Raw genomic sequence first — 25185 nt, forward strand, 5'->3', positions numbered from 1 at the left:
ACTGTGAAATGCAGCGTAACAGATAATGGCCGACCGTTACGCACAAAAAATGTTGCATGTGCAAGATAGCTGAAGAAAGGCTCAGAGTAATAATAGAAGAAAAACTAACTACATACATCAACCGAATTGTCTCTATCAGGGTGTCGTGTGACCTAACAATCATGCCACAAAATTCTAACAATGTTGTAATGTCTTTGTAATACTGAACACAACGTTTCCATAGGTATAGGTGCAGGTGCATTGACCATAAAGAGAACTTTTCTGGACATCTTCAAACGAAATATTGATAGATCGATCACAGAGTATCCAAAAACTTACACTAAATCAGTTTTCTAAAAAACAAGGCATCAGAACAGTCGGAGCGTTTGCTGCGACTTAGCCCCGTACGACCCGTAATCCTATTTCGTTCGTAACCATAATACGTCCGTAGCCGTAATACGCCCGGAACCCTAATACGTCTACAACCCTCTAATGCGTCTGTTACCAAAATGCAAGTCAAGTTGGGCATGGTCAAATTTACTGAAAGTGTTCATTTTTAAAATTGCGCATAGCGCAATTACGAAAGCCCGTACGAAGTACCTCTCAAATAAAACCAACAATTTACGATATTATTTTCTATTGGGTATTCAATTATCTCTCAAATGAAACCAAAACTAGCAAAATCGGATGAGATTTACTCGATTTATGTGCAAAAAACACTTAGGGCCCAATAGCGGCCTTAGTCCAAGGGCCCAAATTTGAAACTTTTTTCGCCACGTTCTTTTCGGTATTCAATTACCTTCCATAAAAAACTAAATCTAGTAAAATCGGATAAGATTTACTCGATTTATGTGCAAAAAACACTTAGGGCAGAGTAGCGGCCTTAGTCCAAGGGCCCAAATTTGAAACTTTTTTCGCCACGTTCTTTTCGGTATTCAATTAGATTCCATAAAAAACTAAATCTAGCAAAATCGGATGAGATTTACTCGATTTATGTGCAAAAAACACTTAGGGCCGAGTAGCGGCCTTAGTCCAAAGGCCCAAATTTGAAACTTTTTTTGCCATCATTCAATTCGGCATTCAATTATCTCTCAAATGAAACAAAATCTAGCAAAATCGGATGAGATTTACTCGATTTATGTGCAAAAAACACTTAGGGCCGAGTAGCGGCCTTAGTCCAAGGGCCCAAATTTGAAACTTTTTTCGCCACGTTCTTTTCGGTATTCAATTACCTTCCATAAAAAACTAAATCTAGCAAAATCGGATAAGATTTACTCGATTTATGTGCAAAAAACACTTAGGGCCGAGTAGCGGCCTTAGTCCAAGGGCCCAAATTTGAAACTTTTTTCGCCACGTTCTTTTCGGTATTCAATTACCTTCCATAAAAAACTAAATCTGGCAAAATCGGATGAGATTTACTCGATTTATGTGGAAAAAACACTTAGGGCCGAGTAGCGGCCTTAGTCCAAGGGCCAAATTTGAAACTTTTTTCGCCACGTTCTTTTCGGTATTCAATTACCTTCCATAAAAAACTAAATCTGGCAAAATCGGATAAGATTTACTCGATTTATGTGCAAAAAACACTTAGGGCCGAGTAGCGGCCTTAGTCCAAGGGCCCAAATTTGAAACTTTTTTCGACACGTTCTTTTCGGTATTCAATTACCTTCCATAAAAAACTAAATCTGGCAAAATCGGATGAGATTTACTCGATTTATGTGGAAAAAACTCTTAGGGCCGAGTAACGACCTTTGAGCCCTACCAACAAGCTCGCGTTGCATCCTACACAAAAACAATGTTCAGCAACTTTGTTCTACTCGTCAATACCTTTCATTTGATATATCACAAGCATCTATTGCGTGCGTATTTCGGTAGATATCGTCGAAAGACTGAAAAACACCTATAGGGCCCTACCATGCCCATTTTCGAACTTGACCTTACTTTTGTCGATACCAATCGGGGAAAAAAAGAATTTTGAAAAAAGGTTGTGATTTGCTCAAGCTAGAGGGGTCACGGACGGACGGACGGACGGACGGACGGACGGACGGACGGACGGACGGACATTTTTTTTATTGCGGATTCGTAGTCTATGAACATAACCAAATGCTTTGCCCTTACTGTCTGCTTCCAATTCGACGTGTTACAAACGGCATATTAATCTTATAAGCCCCCAGTACTTCGTACGGGGCTAAAAATCAGGGAAACGAACCCGCGGCCCGTGAGTTTCGAGTCCACCGTCCTAACCATTACTCAACTGAGGTGTTTGGGGTATTGTGTACGACATGGAAGATCCAAAATTCTGCAAGGCAGAGCGTTAATCTCGGTGTTGACTATGAATACATTTCGTTGATAAGATTACTCGAATGTAATTCACGTTAAAATAAGCGCATATGTTTCGGTGAACGTGTAATAAAATGTGGCTATCGTCGAATTTAGTGAAATTTAAGCAACACGAGCTGCTCGGTAAAAATTGTTTTGCTTCGCTGTTGCACTTCCACAAAATAAGAACTTGAAAATTCTCATCGATGAACTGTTAGCAGACCCTTTGCAAGAAGCACATTCCATTCGATTTTCTTCAATTGTAGGTACAGGCAGACAGGTCATCAAAAACTCATTTACATTTTGCTTATTTTGCTATTAGCCATTCCAGAAAGGTTTTTCTCTAATTCATTAATGACACACACGGAAATGTTCAATTTTGCTACTTCGAATATTTCTGTTTTACCTGAAAAATGGTAGCAATATGCACACCTGCAACGGTGATTCACCGTTAGGGTTAAAGTATTTGTCTGCGATAATTGTTCACGTTTATGTAGGTGCGAGGTAATGAGGTTGGAAACTATTGAAACCAAATTCAGTCGTTGTTTTGTTCGCTACAGCGGAGGTCGTCCTACACTATAAAGAACTATGGACGTGGACCACGTTACATCAAGGTCTGCTAGTCGACTCAGCTCTAGTGGCTCATGACCACAATCATCCTTTATAGACTAATTTGGTAAGTTTTTATCAAGAAAAGCGTTTTGCTTCACAACAATCCGATTAGTTTCTATTGTGAACAACATGTGTCTTCCCGACGTGCATTTTCATAATAATTCAATTTTCGGTGTTAAATGGAAAGTCGAATTGAAGTTACGGTTAGCATAATCCGATTTTCATAAAGACTCATTGCAATAAAATGAACCAAAATTCCAACGAGCAAGTTATGTGACTGTTTTTGCCACGGCTTAGTAATGAACTCACGGCTGTGATAATTTGCTGTTCATTCAACGGACAATTTTTGAAATCCAAGCAAAACGTTCAATCCAGAGCTTTCTTACATAAAATGTCTTCCGAAGATAATTACACGTTTCATATCGAATGATATTTCGCTTTCACTTTGGTAGTTGTCGCAGTAAAGAGCTTTATATTTCATCTTCATGTTAACCAAACACTACAATAAACTCAATCAATGAACTGTACGGTTTTCCGGTCGTTACTAAACTTAAATGAAACTTTGGATCTGAACGCTAAATCGCGTTTCAGATTTTGTTTGACTCCAAACTGAAAATGATTGTCCCTAATGTAAAGTCTATGAAGGTGTTGAATCTTAAGGAAAATATAAATTGTCAGGCTATTGCGACACGTCTTACAGATTTGTTTTTTTTATTATTAATTTCAGATCAGAATGGAGGAGATGTACAAAATAAAAAAAAAAAAAATAAAAAAATTAATAAAAAAGGAGGTCTCGGCGATAGGGTTTGTTGAGTTCGTTTGCTTAGTCACCGGGGTTAATGTGTGTCCATAGTATTTAACTTGGGAGGTCTCCTACTATGGCGCCTAATTCTAATTGTGATTATATCACAGACTTATAATGCTTACGAACTCGATACCCATATCCCTTTTCGACCAACCTTTCCCACGAGATTCGAACCCGCTTTCGTTAATGGCTTGCGGTACTCCTGAACATCGATCTCGTGTATTACCACTGCGCCACGGTGGTTGTGATGAAGCATGATCTAATCGTTAACTTGAAATAATTTACCAACACACACGTGACTTTCACCGAACAAATGGACGTTACACATGAGGTTGCATGCAAAACCTGTTTTCAACGAAGCACATAGTACACACACACATGCAAACGAAGTTATTCTACGCCTACGATTGGCCGGTTAAGGGTAATTGTTCTGGAGAAAGCTTTGACGTACACATCAAGATGGATATAATGTCTGCGAAAGAATAAGTCTTCATGGCGAAGTGGTCAACGTTGCTGACCGCTAGCTGTGGGACTCCGAGTTCGAATCTCGTCAGGGGCATTTTTTGTCACAAAAATAAATTATTTTTTTTTGCCGAAATGTTTTTGTTTTTGTGCCAGGTGGCAAGCATGACGTCAGTTATCGAATTTGATATAACTAATTTCAGAAGAACACCACGTGACCCTCGTCTCCTTTAAAAGCCTCTCGTGTAAATGGGCTAATTAATGCCGCGTGGACATACGGAATGGTCTCACCTTTATCGGAAATTTTCAGTCGTCATCTTCGGCTGTACTCAAATAAACATCCGAAACATTTATCGCAAATTCTGGTTGTTTTAAATTTATCGTTGATCAATATGCTCTTATGCGTTGGGTGAAGAAAAGTCGCAGATTTTGCTTTTGGATCTGCTGCCAACCATATTTTCCCCCCACTGAAACCAGTTCAAATGTTTTTTTTTCTTTTTTTTAATTAATTTTTCCTTTCTTTATTACTATTCGAATCCGAAATGGAAATTGGATCTGAGGACAAGCGAGAAAGGGAGCGATTTTTAATGACAACATTTTAGACTTCGAATGTCAACAATGACAAAAAATTGCTTGAAATCTCATCTGTTGCGAATAACTTTGTCTCCAGCTCATCTACAATAGCTGCCATAGCTTTAGCGCCTCATACAAAAAATACAGCTGCGGCACTTGTATATTACCTGGAGACAGAGCTACTCAATACGGATGGGACTTCAAACTCTTTCTTGTCAGTGCAAATCCAAAACTTTTACTCACTTTGTGGTTGTTGTGGGCTTTCCTGAGTGAACAGTCCCATCGTCGGATCATTGTCACCAGCAGGAACATCTTCATCTTGATTAGGCTGATGGGCCGAATTCTGTGTACCCATGATTTCACCATCCGAACCAACTAAATGTGATGGCACGTGCGGATTGTTTGACGATGTTAAGGCCGATTTGCGACTTTTGTCAGCTTCGCGCCACAAAGTTACCTCCTGTACGAACACGAAAATATTCAAAAGATAAGTGTTGACAATCATCGTTGTTCGGCTAGACCGTCTACGAAATCACCTGTTGCTTGAAGTAACAACGATCCTCCGTGTCCATCAGCACCAGATTCAGGAAATATCTCACCGAAAACCTTTTGTTTATGTCACGCATCGTTGGTGTGAGATCATAACCGGCCAGAAACACTCGGATCGGTATGCTTTCACCTACGAGTGGAACAAGGAAATTTCATTTTGATTTAGCTATCGAATGGTTAACGGTTACAGTGCGTATGGACAGACCTTTGACGGGAGCGCCGTCCATTATTTCATACTTGGCTATGGTTTCATTTTCCGTGAACGTGTTCGGACCAGATCCAGTTGTTTCCCGTTTTATAATCGCTATTTCCATGTGTTTAATCTTAAACGCGCGTACCAACAGGAAGTAGATCTTTCCGACTATGACATCCTTTAAGTGGTATCTATGGACGGGATAGAAGAAAAGGAAAATTTTAGGTTTAAAAAAAGGGTCGCAACGACGTGCGGCAACTCACTTGGATTTATTGTACTCAAATTCTATGTGTAAACAGTCTTCGATGCCAACTTCCATTTTGATCGGACAATTCATTTCCGGATAACTACAAAGTGTATGGACCGCAATATCAATTTCCCTCACAATATCTCTGATGCGGCGCACAATCGTCACACGTAAAAAATACCTCAACCGCACATTTGAGCCCACATACACCTCAAATGGCTTGCAAATTCAAACGGATAACTAGTGTTCTGGATCAAATCGCCGGGTCTGCAATTGGTTAAACGAAATCGGTAATGGTCACATAACCGTCGTTCGGACGCACGTCACAATAACGATTTACTCACCGGGCCAGTTCTCTCACCAACGATGTGAACTCATGATGATTACCACGATCGTAGTACAGTTCAATTTGTCCAATCAATTCGATCTTAATACCATGGTGTTCGAGTTTGCTGCCCGGCTTCCGTAGCGTTACATTGACTTTGCCGGACACCGTTTCACCGTCGTAGTACAGCAGATACTTTTCCTTTTTGCTGTCTTCTGTTTTCACCTCGGCCAATTTACGATTTTCCGCCCCATCAAATACGATGTCCACATCGGCGGATTGACCGAATCCGAAATAATTCTGAAAATAGACGAACGGAATTTCGACTTTAAATGTGGTTGGACTCAGACTCATGGAATAAAATGTTGAACAGACGGTTACCATAGTCGTGAAGTATCGCCAAAGTCTTATCGTCACATTCATCACATTTAGGCGTTTATTCACACTCTGACAATGTCTCTTAGCGTTTCTTCACACTTTGTGGATTTGCCAATTCATCACTTGTAGTTGATTTGTTAAATCAGGCAGAAAAATCGTCAGAATGTGAAGATAAAGAAACGCTAAGAAGAAGTGCCCAAGTGTGAAGAAACGTCATAAAGACAAATTTTCCATTCTTTATGTTTCTGGGGTTTTCTTCACAGTTTGCCGAATTTTTTTACGATTTTTGATCTATTTTTTGGCGATTCGACTGGTGGCAATTCTTCACGGGTTACAGAGAGGCTAATAAGTTTCTTTGTGAAAGATTATTTTTGCAAAATCTATGACGTGTTGTTGCACTACCTTGGACGAACTATTTTTGTTTTGAAACTTTTGTTTTTGGATCACCAACTAAGTGCTTTAACACGGGTGATACCTATGATGGATATGTCAGCTGTCCCAATCAAAGAAAATTCAAATAAGTGTCAAAATGAGGAATGTCTGACTGTTGGTGCCAATAAAGAACGAAATTCAAAAACAGAATCTCATGTTTCGTGAACAGTTCGGTGTCTTGGAATAAGACATTTAAATTTAGTTCTACAAAAATTTCGGCCAAGAGAGGAAGTGAATATGATAAGGTCGTATGAAATATACATTTTTATGCCACGTAACGGTCGCGCTAAACACTTTTGCGCTATGTTTTCATTGCAATAATCAGTGATTCGTACTCGTCGGTCCCCATTTCGCTACTTCAACAATGTGTATGATTAAACTGATGTCATCAGTTTGCGGTAAATTCGTTCTTACGAGACATCGATAAGATAAGATAAAGAAAAACTCAACGAAACGACCAACTGCAAACATACTACTGGAAACTTGAGAAATGTAACGCCAATTAAAAGTACTCTAATACCAGTGGCTAAGTCTTTACATTGGCTTAACCTTCCAAAAATCATCTGTTATCAACAGTAACGACAAATATGAGCGATGACAACAAACGGATGAAGTAACAGATTTTGTATTAAACCAATACTTTGAACAGGAAATAAGATTTCACCATGTTAATCCTATTGCGCTTGCCTAAAAGCTTAATGTACACCCAACGTGCGAAACGTAAGTTTATTAAAAGAAATTTTCCTGCTTAGTACGTGGAAGCGAAAAATTGACAGAACGTTCAAATGCATATTGTGTCATTACGTCGCTTTGCTCGGAGGTCTATACTATAGCTTTACAGTGGGAGAAAGAGGAAGTAAATAAATGGAAATTGTGCGATTCAACGCTACAGCCAGAAACAGTGATATTTCAGCCTGACTTTTCTTCACCTTTTTTCAGCTGATCCACACATACAACCAAAACTGTTTATACGGTGTAAGCTGTGCACACACGCATTGTAGTGGTAAAACCGTATAAACAGTTTTGATTGTTTGTGTGGGTCGGCTAAAAACAGCTGAAGCAAATTCATGCTGAAATTTCACTACCTCTTCTAAATGAAGAAATTTCTTATTTGAGTTGAGAAGGGAGCCAGGGATGTGCACAAACGAATGGCTGAAAATAAATAGCTGAAACCAACACATCACGGACATTCATACATTCTGTCACTGTAACTCATTCATGGGTGCCTCCTATAAGCGGTTTCACATCATATCCTTGTAAACGGTACAGATTCAGCTGTTCAGCTGTGCATTGACAAGTTAGGTGAACATCGAAATGTAAACAAAAACATTTCTCCCTTTGCACTATCCCAAGTGCAATCATTGACGTTTCCGAAGGTACATAAGTATTGCGTAGGTTATCATCAGCTTTTGCCGAATTGAACTGAACTAACATAAAGCAAAAGACTCGAGTACATAGGAATTGACAAATCATTACGCCACACATAATCGTACAACCGCTGCTCATTTTTCTACTTATTCAATCAAACCGAAAAAGCATTCACACAAAAGTTCATTCGTTCATGCCTCGTCATCAAAAATGCGTTTACTTTTTGCTTATTCTAGCAGCTGTTTCACATTGGCTCTTCTCTAATTCATTGATGACACACGGAAAGATTTTTGTCGAGGCTTTTAAATTAATTTTAAAAATCCAAAAAAAAAGACAAAAAATACGGATCCACTTCTTTAGCAGCACGAATGATAACGATATGTATACGACTACAGGGTGGATTGTTACGTAACGATCATGTAAAGCGTGTAAGACGATGGTGCACTAAAAGAAAAATGATTCTCCGTTCTAAACGTAGGAAAAGAAGACAAGGCCAACGATTTCCTTATCTGTAAGCAATGTGTGAAGTTGATATTAATAATAAAAAAACAATTTAAAAAAATGCATAGACCGGATTCGAACACAGCACCTCCGACACTTCAGTCTAACACACACCCACTGAGCTAATCCATTGTTGGCTAATCCGCAACTAAGTTCGCACAGCTTTGATGGTTGTAATACGTTTTGAGGTAAAATGAATTGTTTAAGCGTTTAAGGATTTTTTTCCACATTTACGCATTTCCCTCTTCCCTTCCAAAATATAATTGCTCTCCGTATCGAAGTTGGCAAAATCTACAAAGAAATTTTTCTGAATTATAACTCAGTTACTTGGTAATTAAACCTGAAAAGCCGGTCATACAATTTCCGCTCTTGACTTAATCATTCAGTTTTCTAAAATTACATTTCAGCAAATTTCACGTTTGCGTATCTGGCGTTTGCTTTGTTCGTTTGTTTGTTCGCTCAGATATATGAAATATGCGACTCAGATCAGAAGCAACGGATAGTAATGTCTTCAGTCAGTCGAATTTAATGTGAGATATTATCTGTTTGCCTGTTATCACAGGTTATTTCCATTATTGAAAAATTATGCCAGGAAAGCTAGATAGCGATTTTGAATTTTTACTGTGAAATGCAGCGTAACAGATAATGGCCGACCGTTACGCACAAAAAATGTTGCATGTGCAAGATAGCTGAAGAAAGGCTCAGAGTAATAATAGAAGAAAAACTAACTACATACATCAACCGAATTGTCTCTATCAGGGTGTCGTGTGACCTAACAATCATGCCACAAAATTCTAACAATGTTGTAATGTCTTTGTAATACTGAACACAACGTTTCCATAGGTATAGGTGCAGGTGCATTGACCATAAAGAGAACTTTTCTGGACATCTTCAAACGAAATATTGATAGATCGATCATAGAGTATCCAAAAACTTACACTAAATCAGTTTTCTAAAAAAAAATCAGGGAAACGAACCCGCGGCCCGTGAGTTTCGAGTCCACCGTCCTAACCATTACTCAACTGAGGTGTTTGGGGTATTGTGTACGACATGGTGAAATTTAAGCAACACGAGCTGCTCAGTAAAAATTGTTTTGCTTCGCTGTTGAATTTCCACAAAATAAAAAATTGAAAATTCTCAACGATGAACTGTTAGCAGACCTATTGCAAGAAATGCATTCCATTCGATTTTCTTCAATTGTAGGTACAGTCAGACAGGTCATCAAAAACTCATTTACATTTTGCTTATTCTATTAGCCATTTCAGAAAGGTTCTTCTCTAATTCATTAATGACACACACGGAAATGTTCGCTTCAATTTTGCTATTTCTAACCGCCGAATATTTCGGTTTTACCTGAAAAATGTCAGCAATATGCACACCTGCAACGGTGATTCACCGTTAGGGTTAAAGTATTTGTCTGCGATAATTGTTCACGTTTATGTAGGTGCGAGGTAATGAGGTTGGGAACTATTCAAACCAAATTCAGTCGTTGTTTTGTTCGCTACAGCGGAGGTCGTCCTACACTATAAAGAACTATGGACGTGGACCACGTTACATCAAGGTCTGCTAGTCGACTCAGCTCTAGTGGCTCATGACCACAATCATCTTTTATAGACTAATTTGGTAAGTTTTTATCAAGAAAAGCGTTTTCCTTCACAACAATCCGATTAGTTTCTATTGTGAACAACATGTGTCTTCCCGACGTGCATTTTCATAATAATTCAATTTTCGGTGTTAAATGGAAAGTCGAATTGAAGTTACGGTTAGCATAATCCGATTTTCATGAAGACTCATTGCAATAAAATGAGCCAAAATTCCAACGAGCAAGTTATGTGACTGTTCTTATATTCTGGCACATGCCACGGCTTAGTAATGAACTCACGACTGTGATAATTTACTGTTCATTCAACGGACAATTTTTGAAATCCCAGTAAAACGTTCAATCAAGAACTTTCTTACATTAAAATGTCTTACGAAGCCAATTACACGTTTCATATCGAATGATATTTCGCTTTCACTCTGGTAGTTGTAGCAGTAAAGAGCTTTATATTTCATTTTCATGTTAACCAAACACTGCAATAAACTCAATCAATGAACTGTACGGTTTTCCGGTCGTTACTAAACTTAAATGAAACATTGGATCTGAACGCTAAATCGCGCTTCAGATTTTGTTTGACTCGAAACTGAAAATGATTGTCCCTAATGTGAAGTCTATGAAGGTGTTGAATCTTAAGGAAAATAGAAATTGTCAGGCTATTGCGACACGTCTAACAGATTTGTTTTTTTATTATTAATTTCAGATCAGAATGGAGGAGATGTACAAAATAAAAAAAATAAAAATAAAAAAATTAATAAAAAAGGAGGTCTCGGCGATAGGGTTTGTTGAGTTCGTTTGCTTAGTCACCGGGGTTAATGTGTGTCCATAGTATTTAACTTGGGAGGTCTCCTACTATGGCGCCTAATACTAATGTGGTTAGACCACTTACTTATAATGCTTGCGAACTCGATACCCATATCCCTTTTCGACCAACCTTTCCCACGAGATTCGAACCCGCTTTCGTTAATGGCTTGCGGTACTCCTGAACATCGATCTCGTGTATTACCACTGCGCCACGGTGGTTGTGATGAAGCATGATCTAATCGTTAACTTGAAATAATTTACCAACACACACGTGACTTTCACCGAACAAATGGACGTTACACATGAGGTTGCATGCAAAACTGGTTTTCAACGAAGCACAGAGTACACACACACATGCAAACGAAGATATTCTACGCCTACGATTGGCCGGTTAAGGGTAATTGTTCTGGAGAAAGCTTTGACGTACACATCAAGATGGATATAATGTCTGCGAAAGAATAAGTCTTCATGGCGAAGTGGTCAACGTTGCTGACCGCTAGCTGTGGGACTCCGAGTTTGAATCTCGTCAGGGGCATTTTTTGTCACAAAAATAAATTATTTTTTTTGCCGAAATGTTTTTGTTTTACAATGTGTTGTATCGATCTATTCTATGATGTATCAAACTGCACCAGGTGGCAAGCATGAAGTCTCTATAGTTATCGAGTCGGTTAACTCATTTCAGTTAACATCACAAGGCAATTCAAAACTTTGAAAATGAGAAGTTATCATAAAAGGAGCCCGAAGCTAGTTTGATCTGTTTGGGATGACTGGCATAAATCTTGCATCTCACTGACAAATAATTCCATTTGCGTAACGTTTAAATTCACTTTACTCTTCAAATGAATACACTGACGAAATAGTTGAAATAGTTGTCTTTAGGTAGTAAATCTAAAACGTTTGCCACAGTAGTACATACAAAAAATGCAATTGTGTCACATATTGATTGCCTGGACACAAAGGTATTTTCAACTCGTGAATGTATGTTTAAAGAAGCATAGAAAAAGAAGACAAGACCAACGGTTTACTTATCTGTACGCAATTTGCATGTAAGACTTTTAACTAAATTTAAAAAAAATCTGGTTGCGAACCGAGTACCTTCGACATTTCAGTCGAGGACACACCCATTAAGCTAACCTGGTCGTTGTCGTTAGTGAAACTGTAGTGAATATCGTTCATAGTTACTGTACCCTGCGGACTCGACCCACCTATCGCATCATAACTTCGAAAAATGTTCCATAATTTGTACACACAGGACGTACATTCTGCGCATTAGTTGTAGAAATTGGTTGATTAAAATGTGTGGAAATTACTGAAATTTACCCAAATTTGCCGAAAATACTTTTTGGCAAATTCAGCAATTTTTTGGTAAGTTTCGGTAAATAAAATTTTCAATAATATGCCATGCCGCATTGACTGCCTGCATCAGACACTTTGCTCATCACAACTTAGTTTCGCCGACGGTGCAGATGATCAGAACTTCTAACTCATTTTTCTCTCATCAACACAATATATGTTCCATCTGTACTGTAACTTGACCAGTTTGTTGCATGGGAAAATTGCAATTTGAAATTCCAGATACTCCAGTTTGATTCGGCTTCTTTGCTGATCATATAATTTTTGTCAATTGCATTTATGTTTGTGACAAACTAAAAATCGATTTATTAAGTGGCCGGGCTTTGTCTCGATCGCATTCAATCATTCAAATTGTTCTCAATTCAGTTCGGGATTTTTTGTTCGATTGCAAAGCAGATGATGTCGAAAATGTATTTAGTGTCGGTAGTACTCGCAACGGTAACACTTACAACTCTAATGGATGCGAAAAAATTCGGTGAAAAGGATATTAGAGACATGGATGACATTGAAGACAGTGACGATGTTTATGGTGTACCCTCGATAGTATCCAAGAAACAAATTAAGAAAATTGGTGATAGTGAAGACAGTGTCGATGTTGATAGTGTAGTAGTTGCTAAAAATTTGTCATTTGAAAAATCAGACGAAGAACCAGTGAAGCGATTCAAACGGGCGTATTATCCTCAATCTCCCTGCGATTTTTGTGGCTACAATCGAAATCAATATCAACCAGCAAAGTACCGTCCAAATTCAGACGAAAATTATCATTACAAATTCCCCTCAAAGTATCGCGGTGAAACACCATCTTACGCACCATCGATTTACAGCTCAAACAGTCATGGTGCATTGGATAATAATCCTTCGGACTACCCTTTTTCGAATGAGTATTCACCGAACGATCCTACATCCAACTATAAATCAGCGAATTATCATCCATCAAGTCAACACTCGCCGAATTATCATTTGCAGAGTTACAATTCACCAAAGTATCAACAGCCCAACTCGTACAGCAATGGGAGACATTCAAATACTTACCCGTATCGGTCTCGAAACGGCATAGCACCGACGAATTTACTCATTGGGTGCAATCCTCACGTGTCATCACTGCCAGATAATAAGAGATATTTACAGCACAGTCAATCATTCAATCAGCAGCAACAACAACACCACCAACTGACTCCATCGGCTTCATATCGCTCTCATTCACCCGAGCAATCATCGATTTCTGATTCAAAGCATCCCGAATTCAATGATAATTCCATGACTAATTCTGTGCCAGCTAAAGACAACTCAACCAAAATTGCATCAGGTGCCGATGCGAAATTGCAACAGCAAGAAACTTTATTTAAAATGGCACAATACCACGACCGGCTTATTAAGGATGTAGCGACCGCTGGTGAAAAATTGAAGAACGAATTGATGAAAGCTAAAAATAATTGATGAAGTGACCCTGATCGGACTCCTACTTTTCCGTAGGCAGGTATTTTGATGACAGTTCGCTGATCTAACACGATGTTTTTTAGTGAATTTGTGGTAATTAAAGCAACCGTTTAGTACAGGCGAATGATCGTTTCTTTTGTGAAATAACCAGCAGCTATTCGAGATAAGTGATACGGAAGTATGTCTCGTCCATTCATCAGATGTCACAAACAAATTTCGTTCACCGGTTCTGATCACTTTTATTTCCACATCACATCGATCCATCAACCAATTGCACTGACGCAATTTCATGTTTGAGTCAACTCTTTCGTTGTGACTGTATTGTGCTTTTTCATGTGCGTATTCAGGTAGGTCCTCGACACGAAGCTCAGCGGACACAGCGAACACTTGTAAGGCTTCTCCAACGTATGCAGTCGAACGTGAACTTTCATCGATGTTATCTGAGCGAACTGTTGACCACAAAACTTGCATCTGTTTAGGGAAGAACATATGGCAAAGATCAGTGAACGATTTCCTCCAACATTTTCGAACAATATGAACATACTTGTACGGCCTGTAGCCGGTGTGCGATCGTTTGTGTATGCCAAAAGCGTCGGGACGTGCAAAAGCTTTTCCACACTTTTCACAGACGTATCGTTTCTCGCCAGAATGAGTCGTTGAATGGAGCTTCAGGTCTAAATTCGTTAAAAATTTGTTTCCACATTGCTCGCAAATGAATAACTTGTTTCCGCTGTGTATGGTCATATGCGTTTTCAGATACGACTTTCGCACAAACAATTTCTTGCACACCGGACACGGATGCTTGTGATTCGATTCGGTCGAGTGTTGAGTCTTTTCATGTGTCGCGCATATCGATTTCGAGATGAATTTTCTGTCGCACTGTGAACATTGGTAATTCTTAACACCCAGATGACGATTCTCATGGTCGATCAATGCCTGTTTGGCCTTCACTTCCAGACCACAGATGCTGCATGCGTACGGCTTAATGTTCGAGTGGATCTTCTTGTGAATGGTCAGATAGCTCTTGATTTGGAATCCTTTTGAGATGGGGAAATTTCGGTATGACTTGACGACACAGGTAAATACTACATACGGTGACGACACGTACCTTTACCGCACACATCACAAGAAAATTTAAAATCGCCGGTGTGAGATGCTTCGTGCTGGATTAAGCCAATCTTCGATCGGAACGTCTTGGCGCAACTTTCCATTTTACATTTGAACGGTGCAGGTGTCTCGTGTTTCTTCATATGTTCGGTAAGTTTGTAATTCGTTGGGAAGGTCTTGTTGCAAATGTTGCAAGTCTGCTGAAACGAATATAAAAATCAAAAAAATTCTCTTAGTCAGCGAGAGCAGCCATTTCTATCGAAACGAAAAGAGCAACGGTGTCAGTTTACAATTAAGGTGACCACTGACAATATTGCTTCATTGTTGAGAATAATGAAATTTGAAACGACTTTTGAGAGCGAAAACAAAATTTTTTCCCAACCGTTGGCGGTATAGGGCCAATCATACCTTGTTATTAACAACGCTGGTTTCTTTTACGGGTTTCTCCTCAATTTCGGCACACGTTCTGTTGAAAACATTGTCCAGTATTGACGAGTTGGAGTTTTGTTGAAAATTCGCTTCGTTCAGGTAGTCTGTGTCCTTCACATTATCCATTGAGTCAAAGGAATAGAGGGCGATATCAGGCAAGGAGTCAGTATCCTTCGGTAAATTGCTGTTCATGGCTTGAATTTGTTCGTCGTTCAACTGCAAATGCAAATCGATTGAGACTAAGACCTTCACATTCCACTAACACATTCAAATTACCCACCTCTCCGTCATGGTACTGAATTATCTGGCTTATATCATTGCTGTCCGTGTGATGCATATGCGCTTCATCAACTAAATTTTCCAAGTCTTGAATATCGTGACCGGGCAACTCATTTAATGCCATGCACAGCTGTTGATCGTCTTTCAACACATAAATCGTGTTGAAGACATCGTTCTGAACCAGTTCCGTCAGAAATTGTTGCGATTCCAGACTTTTCATCAGAAAGTCGTACGAAATGTCCAATTTGCAGACACAATCGCTGCAAACCAACTTGGGATAGGAATCGTGCTGGTCGACCATGAAACGCAGACAGATTTCAATCTTTTTCTTGATCTCGCGTATTGATCCTTCATGCGAAAACATTTCCACTGCCGGCAATGACGTTTTCAAAGCGCACAGACGACACAGATACGAATTATCGCTTAAATCTACTAAGCTCGACGACATATTAATCACACGATCGGTCATCGCAGAAGCATTTTATTTCTAAAACGGAACAAAAATTTTTCACTTTATTTCTGCACGGAATGGTTTGTTTTGAAGACGATTTGACATATGTTTGACGTTTGACATTGACAAGAAAGTACGAACGGTACGAACGAATTTCGAAAATAAGGTAAATGATGGAGAGTTGCAAGCTTTTCACAACTTTTGCAGTTACTTTGTACGGATCAAGGTTCTGAAAGAACAGGTTAAGACACCCACGAGGGCGGCTGACACACAAATTTTGACAAATAGATGCTATTTATTGAACATACTCATTACAGATTGTTTGAAATGTCAACTTGAAGAAAAAAAATAGTTTTTATCAGGTTGACATTACAAACAATCTGTAATGAGTATGTTCAATAGGTTTGTTCCAAGGCCATATGAATTGTCAAATTTCATCCATATAACCATAACCTCAATAATACCTCTGTGTAAATCGCGTAGGCGACGTTGGTCGATTTGTATGAAATATCACGTAAGCGACGTTGCTATGGATGAAATTGTCGTTTTTCGGGTTGTCAAAGTTCGTGTTTACAGTTACTTGGAACAAACCTATAAATAGCATCTATTTGTCAAAATTTGTGTGTCACCGCCTTCGTGATCAACTCATATGTGTCTTAACCTGTTCTTTCAGAACCTTGGTACGGATTGGATGTTTTTTGAAGTTTATTCAGTCAATTTGGCATATCAATGACACGAATGAATTTCGAACGTTTCTTAGCGAAATTGCATAATACCACCAGAGCGTTCGCAAATGTGTTGTAGGAATGTTTTATACTCCTAGCATTAACATACGTAAATACGTAAAATAGCCCCGCCTCTACGAAAGAAATGCAAAGTCTATTCTGATACCATCAACCTCCAAATATTTTCATTGTTATGCTAGGAGCAGTGCTATGGTAAAACTAATTACTAAACCTCCAATAGCTTGATGTCAGATTTATTTTGAGATTAATTTTCTGAATCTTTTTTGAATCATGTGAATGGACAGCACTTGCCGTTTATAAAAGGTTAACAATGAGACGAGTGATTTTTTCAGATGTAGCCACCAATTACCCAATTCCAAATCCCCTTCTGGACTTCTTTAACTTCTGTTGTATACGACAGTTCACCAATATTTCCTTAATACATGGTTACCTCAAACCCGGTTTTTACTTCCTGTAAATACTGATACAAATAACAAATTATAAGACAAATGTACCATGACATCAATCATAAAGATCCGAAAGAACCTTGATCACACAATTGGCACACACAATTCAATAAGAAACTAACTAAATAGATAGAGGACGTTAAATCAAATCGAATTGTCAGTTTAGAAAATCATTTCCCACCCAATTTCAAATCGCAACTTCGATATACGTCTCCCATCACGCTGACATCAAAATTCATTTTTCTTAACATTCGCTAGACCCAGTTTTACCTCACATTTACCATAATATGAGTAAACATTCGAATATTTAATCGCCCAACTGATCATCGATGGTTCGGTGTGCAGGCTTCAAACCTGTAGGCGATCAAAAGTCGCAGCGGTTCGATTCCGCCTGTTGGGCGAAGATTTTTTTTTTTTTTTATTTTCAGTTTATTTGATGAGTTTATGTCTCGTCTCATGTACCTACCTTTGAATGTATTCTTATTCGAAGAGTCTTCCTTAGGAGGAAATTCCTAAAATGAGCCATAGTCCCATCAGTGCACCAAATATGCACTCTACTACTTACCTATATCATCTGGTCATTGATAGCGACGACATAAATTAGCAAAGGCCTCTCACTGGTTTTATGAATGTTAAAACTGATCAAGAGAATGAAGAGTCCTTGTCCGCTATGTCTGTGAACGGTTACGCGTTCTCTGCATTTCCAAATATAGAATTCGTTTACTTTTCCAACCATTTTTATTAATGAACTCTGTAAAAAGTACTCAAAGTATCGAACGACTATGGCACAGCCTTCGATGACAACTTAACAATATTCGTAATTTCATCGAAAGACTCTCGCAAACAGTCAACAAATTCACTCCCATTTGTATGCTCATGATAATTGGTGAAAACAGTGCCAAGGAACTCATCCTGAATGCTGTAACCAATTCCATATCCGTCTTGTGTAACCGGACCAAAACCGCCAAGCATTAAACCGGTCGACGACAATGTACTCGTCGACATGATGTTGTGATTGATGATTTTGTATGCATCGTCCGAGTACAGTGCCGGCTCTTCGATGCCATTAATTTTGGCCATGTGACGCAGTCCGAACAAATGTCGATCGAATCCTTGACCCATGGCAGCTTCTTTGGTTAATTGTCCGTGGACTTTTGAGCACTGATCGATTTGGGCGCGTAGTTCGTCGTTGCTTGGACGATTTTTCGATAGAATCACATCACAGAATTGCTTGGTGGCCTGCGAGCACGGACGTATGGTTTCAGTACGACCATGGCTAAATTGACGGTCAAATTTAGATTAGGAAGACAGAACTTCGGTTCGACAGAATTCAAATTAATTTACCGGAAAGCTGAGGTGCTGCAAGATTCATAGGTACCGACGTAGCGATTGTTTTGCTTCTTGTATGCCAACTGAAAACCCAGCTGCATTATTGAATCAGGACTCAGTCCATACCTCTTGCATTTGCGTTTGTCTAATGAATCGAATTTCATCAGATGCATGTTCAGCGAATCCATCACTTTCTGGTGGTTCAGTTGAGCCTGCTGAATTCCCTGTTTCAGTCTATCGGTCAGCTTAAATTCTGTTGGTTTGTATAGACGGGTGAAATTATGATCATGTTGTCGGATATGGCCAGCACTTACCAATAGGTCGAACAACTCGATCGATATCCATTCGGTCCGTTGGTTTCGTATGTGGATGAACGAAAGGATTTAATCTCGTGTCCGCGTACAATTCGTTAAAATAACGTAAAACGGCAACGCCATCTCCCCAGGAATGCTCAAATGATACTGATGCGGATCCGTCTTTATTAAACACTAGCGACAGGGACTTGTCAAACCATCTGTAACGTGTAAGCACATTGGTCGGTATTTAGTAACTCAAAAGTCCAAATTATCATCAAATTCAACGGTCTCATACCGGCTACAACCGCTGCTACCTAATAATTGTTTAAACAACTGTGTTGGATTCTCCTCGTCCAACTGACCGCCCTCCAGCGATATTACAAATATTGCGGAATCAATCGTTTGTAATGCTTCAGCATTGCCATCACTCACGAGATCTGAACGAATCTTTGCCCAGGTGTCACGATTTTCGGTTGTTAGCACTGCCACGGGATGATCGGCTTTTTTGGTTTCTTTTGACAAGATGTACTTCATTCGAGCTTGGATAACTTCCGGTGGTTCGATGTTGCCTGTCGGGAGAGAAACTTTAGCTTTGTTCTTCTTCTTAAAGTTCTTAGATATCACGCACCTTGTTCGTCCAAAACGTCCATGGCAAAGAAGTGCCCATCCTTTATGATTACAAGATGCTTCGTATCACTTTGTCGGTAGATCCGATCTTTGCCCAATTCGGGAATCCTTGTGGCGCCGAACAATCCTTGATACTGACTCATGTCTAGCGGAAATGCATTGAATGCGTAAGACACATAGGTTGAAATCTTGGCCGGACAAAGTCTGGTCACGTTATGGTAGGTTGGAGTGTCACTCTTCTTCGGATTCATATGGTACACTTCCGGTTTCAGTAAGTTTTCTTGCAACGATCGACGAAACCTCAACGAACTGACAATGAAATTGCTTGTCCTAATTAACAAATCATTATATTCGGGCCGTTCGTCCGGTTTAAACGTAAGCACGGGATTATAGTTGATTGGTAGCGGTGCACGGTCCTTCAAGTACATGTCAAACCATGGTTCCGATATGTAACTCGTATGCTTGTTGGATTTATCATGTTGGAGCAACAGTTTCTGTAATTGGGGCGCTTCACTCTGTCGGAACTGATCGACGACGATTGAGGTTCTGGCAAAGGTATTTTCGTTCAACAGTGGCTTCACCGCTGCCAGGTATCGCTCGCATGTCTTTTCTAATTTCGGTATTGCCAGTCGGGGTAACGACGGCTGAAAGTGGAGCATAGGCGTCGAGCTCTTTTGTAAATATTGATATGAATCGCTGCCGTACGATAAAACGGGTGACGTATGTGTTGATTGCCAACGGACTATGTCCAGCACTTTAAGCTTTTCCGACGATAATTTTACGCGAAACATTGTACAACCACACGAAATCCCGTTACCCTTGATGACAAGTATTTTAACAAAACCTTTCTTTACGGAAAATTTGCATAGAAAGACACTTAACCGGTTAACTGCTCAATGTACATTACTCCCAATAATAAACTTTGGACTTTGACAGTTTCGTATCCCTTCTACCTTTTACTGTATTTATACTTAGTGTACCAGATGTTTCGTTCATTGTATACAATGTACTCAAGCCATTTGAATGTGTTGAAATTCCATGGCACTACTGGTTTCAATCAAAATGATTGTCTTCTCTGTCTGAACCAATTGGTTAGAAGAGATGCCATCAACTGTTCGTTCAAATATTTTCTCTGTGTGTGTTCGTTACAACGAAAATCCAATGTTCACCTATAACTTCGTCGGAAATTCCAATTGGAAATTAAAGATGAATAGAACTCTGCCTTCTCTGGTTTATTGTGTGGATGATTTGATTCATAAAGTCAATCTTATAAGTTTAGTCTTTTCCAGTGGACGGGTAAGTCACCTGTGGAGAGAACAGACACTCTCCACAGGTGACTTGTTTGTCCTTATATGTTGACCATAACAAGTTAACGTGTCACATACGACTATATTAACGACGACAAAAATAATGACAAGCTCTGGGTAATGTGGTCCTTTATACAGTAAAATGCATGTTTAAAAAAAGTGAAGTACAAGATTTGAAATCAACCGATTAAAAATACTTTGATCGATGGAAGTATTAACACGGGACATATATGCTTTCCGTAAAAATTATGAAGACATGCAAGAATAAACTAGGTTGGAACCATGGAAAATCTGGTTGAAATGACCGAATAACAGATTTATGATGACTCTTGTAGTATGACGCAATGGCAGGATCTTAAGAAATTGTCTCATACACTACACAGAGAGTGAATTGCATCACAAAACAATTGTCCATTCAAAGCTATTCAATCCTCCATTTCATTCACAAAATTGCTCAACAATGTTGACGAACGAACAATGAGCGAGAGAGGGACGAGAAACACGAATATCGCGAGAAACACACTGTTAATATAAATCGTCTGTCATTTTAATTCGTTCGTTCAGTACATCGATGGTATTTCATTCATAGAAATGGCCGTCAACGTGACAGTCACGGTTGCCACGGTGGGCCGATACCGTTCTATCAATGGACACACTCATTAGTTTTGTAATCGAACAAGAAATGACATTAATTTAGTTTAACGTTTTAAGTTTGGAAATTCGTTTCGTTACAAAAAAGTGATTGCATATAAGTAATTCGGCGATTGCAAGTCTTGCCTCTTTAAGATATTCAGTTGTGCTGTGTGCATGTTAACTAGCTATACTCTACGTTTTACTCATATCATCCATTGTGCAGTTGGAAGTTATAAAATTTGATCGAATTGACTTTTTGTTTGTTTTTTTTCTTCTTCTCGTCTTTGGCGTATATAGAAGGTACTTCTTTTCGTCATTTGCTATGTGATTTTTTATGTGTGTAAAGATATTTTAAAGATTAATCATTCTCCGCGTTGAGAAATACTATACATAAACGTCGTTTCTGTTGATTTCATAAGAGTGGATCACTGATTCGGTGAAAGATTTTGGGTGTAAATAATGTTGAAGATTGACCAACACTCAGCAAATGATTGAACATTAAATAAGTGCAATTAACGGCCCGAAAGACTCTCGAAAGTGTGACAGGAAGCAAAATAAACTTCAGTTTCTAAATTTTTAAGATAAAAGCTTCCTAAATAACACACCATTGTTGAAAAGTGAATGAGAAGAGACGAAAAAAAAAACAAAATCGGAAAACAATCAAAAAAATACGACAAACAATTGCATATGTGTGGTGGGATTGTGGATAAAGTGTTGAATATTTTTCTGTTATCGCGTTGTTAACCGACCGAACGGCAACGAATTGTTGATTCGAAGGTTTTTCTTTTTTTTTCATTTAATTACACATGGCGATAAGTGAACCGTTTACCCATGGGAATTAAATTGGATTGCTGGCGTGTTTAATGAAGTGCCTGGGTAATCGAATTCTCCATACCATAACACAATAGCGTAACACCTATCGCCGAAATAGATGTTGAGGTAAATTTATAAAAATTATTTTATTCATTATCGCCGAACATATCCGTTTAAGTCGTTTAAGTCGTCTAAGTCCACACAACTTGATCTTGGGGGACAAAAATATCAGCGAAATTTTAATTAACAAAAAAAAAACTTGATTCACAAGGTGAATAACAAACGATTCGTCTCGATCGATTCTATTATTAACCCATCGATTATCATAATTCCTATTATTAACTCATCAACGGTGCTATGTCTTCTGTTTATCGACGGCGACAATATAAAGTGAGCAACGATTTCTTGTTCAATTTGTCTCAGATTTTAAATTTTATGTTTAAACTAATTGAAGTAAAAGATTTCGTTTTGAAATCTACTAAAGATACTCCATTCTAAATCACTCAACAATTGATTTGTTTGCTTGTATGAAAGGTTTAGCATGAAGGTCGTTAAACTGGAGATCAAAGATATGCAGAGAGAAAAACATTATATCGGTTACAACGACACATTTACTTAATGAACTCGCATTCGTTTAGTCATGTATGGTCAGGACATTCGAGGTTGTTGCACGGTTTTATTTTTCAATGGTTTTGCTGTGCGTATTCACACGTCTAGAGACGAATGTTAGTTGTAAAGTTATTCACTTTTCTGACAGCGTAAATATCAATTTGTCAGTAGCGTAGACAACGAACGGATTGAGTCATGTGTTATACCCAATTCAAATGTTCATATTAGCACTTCGGCGAAAGTGGTCTCAATGACGTAAAAATCAACACAGATCGTAAAACGTTTATGTGCTAAAATTGTTGTTTAGTTTCTGTTTAACACTTAAACGGTCACTAATTGTAATGTCTAGAATTGGCAAACGAAATGAGCACAACATATATATGCCATGCCATGCAGGTAGTTTTGATCGAGTTGGGTTTTCAAGTATTTCTCTCGTTGATTTTGTGCGCTTTTTTAGCCTTCCAGAAACGAGGCACACGTATCCTTCGTATAATTCTGGCCATTAAATCTGTTACTTCATTTGTTGTCAACGTTAGTTTTCCTATTATAAGACCAAGTTGGCTCTAGGACTTATTAACCCCGGACAAAATAACTCCGGACAAAATAACCCGGACAAAATAACCCCGGTCAAAATAACCCCGATCAGGTCAGGACAAAATAACCCCTGGACTAAATGATGACGACATTGAAGGGGGGATACTCCCCCCTTCACCCCCCTCTGCGGGGGCTGCCGCCCCTCGACCCCGCTTTTTTATTTTTTTTTTAATTTCCCCGGCCTGCGGCGCAGCATATAATCTATTAAATTATATCAATTATATACTTGAGTATATTCGAACATATCGACTATATACTCAAGTACATTCTAATATATCGACTATTAATTTGAATATATTGACTCTATACTCGAATATGTCTACTATCATCGAATATATGGACTACAACTATGTACTCGACTATATTCGAATATGTTGACTATATACTAGACTATCGTCGAATATGTCGACTAAGAACTAGACTATACTCGAATATATCGACTACATACTAGACTATCATCGAACATATCGACTATATACTCGATTTCATTCGAATATACCGACTATATTCGCATATATCAAATATAAACGACTATATTCGAATATGTCAACTAAGTACTCCACTCCACTATATTCAAATATATCGACTAAGAACTAGACTATATTCGAATATATCGACTACATACTAGACTATCATCGAACATATCGACTATATACCCGATTACATTCGAATATACCGACTATATTCGCATATATCAAATATAAACGACTATGTTCGAATATATCAACTAAGTACTCCACTCCACTATATTCAAATATATCGACTAAGAACTAGACTATATTCGAATATATCGACTACGTACTAGACTATCATCGAACATATCGACTATATACCCGATTACATTCGAATATACCGACTATATTCGCATATATCAAATATAAACGACTATATTCGAATATGTCAACTAAGTACTCCACTCCACTATATTCGAATATATCGACTAAGAACTAGACTATATTCGAATATATCGACTACATACTAGTATGTATGTATCGCCTATATTCGCATATAGCAAACATGATCGATTATATTCGAATATATCGACTATATTCGCATATATCAAATATATTCGACAAGATACTCGAATATATTCGAATACATCCACTATGTACTCGACTATATTCGAACATATCGACCATGTACTCATGAATATTCGAATATATTGAGTGTATTGAAAATATTCGAGTAACTATATCGTTTTTTTTATTTGGGAGTTATTCTGTCCGGAGTTATTTTGTCCGGGTTATTTTGTCCGGGGTTATTTTGTCCAGGGGACATTATGTCCGGATTTATTTCGTCCGGGGTTATTTTGTCCGAACGCCGACCAAGTTAGCCGTAGGTCATTGTTTATTTCTGTCTTGGCTGTCGATAACAAATGATAAGCCGTTTCCGAAAGGTTTGTTCGGTTTTCGCTTACTATCTGCTATAACACAGAGCAACCACAGTGTTACATGTGGATCTTCTACTGAATAATATTGAGGTAATATCCTTAGATATCTCAAGGTCTTTCATCGGAAATATTCTTTCTATAAAGGGGAGGCACTTAAGAGTCTCGATTTTTTCATTTACAATACTCCGCTGCGTGGTC

General features: G+C 38.6%; 4 protein-coding genes and 1 non-coding gene across 6 annotated transcripts; 1 reads left to right on the forward strand and 4 right to left on the reverse strand.

The window, feature by feature from the left end:
• Nucleotides 1-4679: 4679 nt before the first annotated feature.
• LOC119085507 (vacuolar protein sorting-associated protein 26-like) lies at nucleotides 4680-5974 on the reverse strand. Its single transcript, XM_037195921.1, has 5 exons — nucleotides 5753-5974; nucleotides 5502-5680; nucleotides 5284-5426; nucleotides 4991-5207; nucleotides 4680-4729 (listed from the first exon to the last, which is right to left on the reverse strand). The coding sequence occupies exons 1-5, from the start codon at nucleotides 5824-5826 to the stop codon at nucleotides 4680-4682; spliced, it is 663 nt and encodes a 220-aa protein (XP_037051816.1). The 5' UTR covers nucleotides 5827-5974.
• LOC119085508 (vacuolar protein sorting-associated protein 26-like) lies at nucleotides 5919-6417 on the reverse strand. The gene is made up of 2 exons (XM_037195922.1): nucleotides 6081-6417; nucleotides 5919-6003 (listed from the first exon to the last, which is right to left on the reverse strand). The coding sequence occupies exons 1-2, from the start codon at nucleotides 6413-6415 to the stop codon at nucleotides 5919-5921; spliced, it is 420 nt and encodes a 139-aa protein (XP_037051817.1). The 5' UTR covers nucleotides 6416-6417.
• Nucleotides 6418-14150: 7733 nt separating this feature from the next.
• LOC119085092 (zinc finger protein OZF-like) lies at nucleotides 14151-16312 on the reverse strand. Of its 2 annotated transcripts, none has more exons than XM_037195335.1 (5): nucleotides 15748-16312; nucleotides 15447-15683; nucleotides 15040-15238; nucleotides 14476-14968; nucleotides 14151-14402 (listed from the first exon to the last, which is right to left on the reverse strand). In XM_037195335.1, the coding sequence occupies exons 1-5, from the start codon at nucleotides 16213-16215 to the stop codon at nucleotides 14219-14221; spliced, it is 1581 nt and encodes a 526-aa protein (XP_037051230.1). In that variant the 5' UTR covers nucleotides 16216-16312; the 3' UTR covers nucleotides 14151-14218. The 2 variants fall into 2 exon arrangements, with proteins under 2 accessions (XP_037051230.1, XP_037051231.1); XM_037195336.1 differs by having other exon boundaries at nucleotides 15040-15235; nucleotides 15748-16311.
• Nucleotides 16313-17702: 1390 nt separating this feature from the next.
• Trnastop-uca lies at nucleotides 17703-17790 on the forward strand. The gene has a single exon. It is a non-coding gene; the product is annotated as a tRNA-Sec (tRNA).
• A 318-nt stretch (nucleotides 17791-18108) lies between these two features.
• Nucleotides 18109-20611, reverse strand: LOC119085089 (carnitine O-palmitoyltransferase 2, mitochondrial). The gene is made up of 5 exons (XM_037195330.1): nucleotides 19643-20611; nucleotides 19310-19583; nucleotides 19033-19232; nucleotides 18734-18971; nucleotides 18109-18665 (listed from the first exon to the last, which is right to left on the reverse strand). Exons 1-5 carry the CDS (start codon nucleotides 20430-20432, stop codon nucleotides 18170-18172), a joined length of 1998 nt encoding a protein of 665 aa, XP_037051225.1. The 5' UTR covers nucleotides 20433-20611; the 3' UTR covers nucleotides 18109-18169.
• Between the last annotated feature and the right edge of the window lie 4574 nt (nucleotides 20612-25185).

This window comes from Bradysia coprophila, unplaced genomic scaffold, assembly GCF_014529535.1.
Source record: "Bradysia coprophila strain Holo2 unplaced genomic scaffold, BU_Bcop_v1 contig_94, whole genome shotgun sequence".
Lineage (NCBI taxonomy): Eukaryota > Metazoa > Arthropoda > Insecta > Diptera > Sciaridae > Bradysia > Bradysia coprophila.

Excerpts from the sequence above, each read along its gene's own strand:
- LOC119085092 (XM_037195335.1), bottom strand. The coding sequence starts at position 16,215 with ATGACCGATCGTGTGATTAATATGTCGTCGAGCTTAGTAGATTTAAGC. Across the intron at positions 15,239-15,446 it reads CCAGCGTTGTTAATAACAAG|CAGACTTGCAACATTTGCAA; the intron begins GTATGATTGGCC and ends TATTCGTTTCAG. Across the intron at positions 14,969-15,039 it reads TTGTGATGTGTGCGGTAAAG|GATTCCAAATCAAGAGCTAT; the intron begins GTACGTGTCGTC and ends CCATCTCAAAAG.
- LOC119085508 (XM_037195922.1), bottom strand. The coding sequence starts at position 6,415 with ATGAGTCTGAGTCCAACCACATTTAAAGTCGAAATTCCGTTCGTCTAT. Across the intron at positions 6,004-6,080 it reads TTGGTGAGAGAACTGGCCCG|ACCCGGCGATTTGATCCAGA; the intron begins GTGAGTAAATCG and ends AACCAATTGCAG.
- LOC119085089 (XM_037195330.1), bottom strand. The coding sequence starts at position 20,432 with ATGTTTCGCGTAAAATTATCGTCGGAAAAGCTTAAAGTGCTGGACATA. Across the intron at positions 19,584-19,642 it reads GGACGTTTTGGACGAACAAG|GCAACATCGAACCACCGGAA; the intron begins GTGCGTGATATC and ends CTCTCCCGACAG. Across the intron at positions 19,233-19,309 it reads GGTAGCAGCGGTTGTAGCCG|ATGGTTTGACAAGTCCCTGT; the intron begins GTATGAGACCGT and ends TACACGTTACAG.
- LOC119085507 (XM_037195921.1), bottom strand. The coding sequence starts at position 5,826 with ATGAATTGTCCGATCAAAATGGAAGTTGGCATCGAAGACTGTTTACAC. Across the intron at positions 5,427-5,501 it reads GGACGGCGCTCCCGTCAAAG|GTGAAAGCATACCGATCCGA; the intron begins GTCTGTCCATAC and ends TTCCACTCGTAG. Across the intron at positions 5,208-5,283 it reads GTTGTTACTTCAAGCAACAG|GAGGTAACTTTGTGGCGCGA; the intron begins GTGATTTCGTAG and ends GTGTTCGTACAG.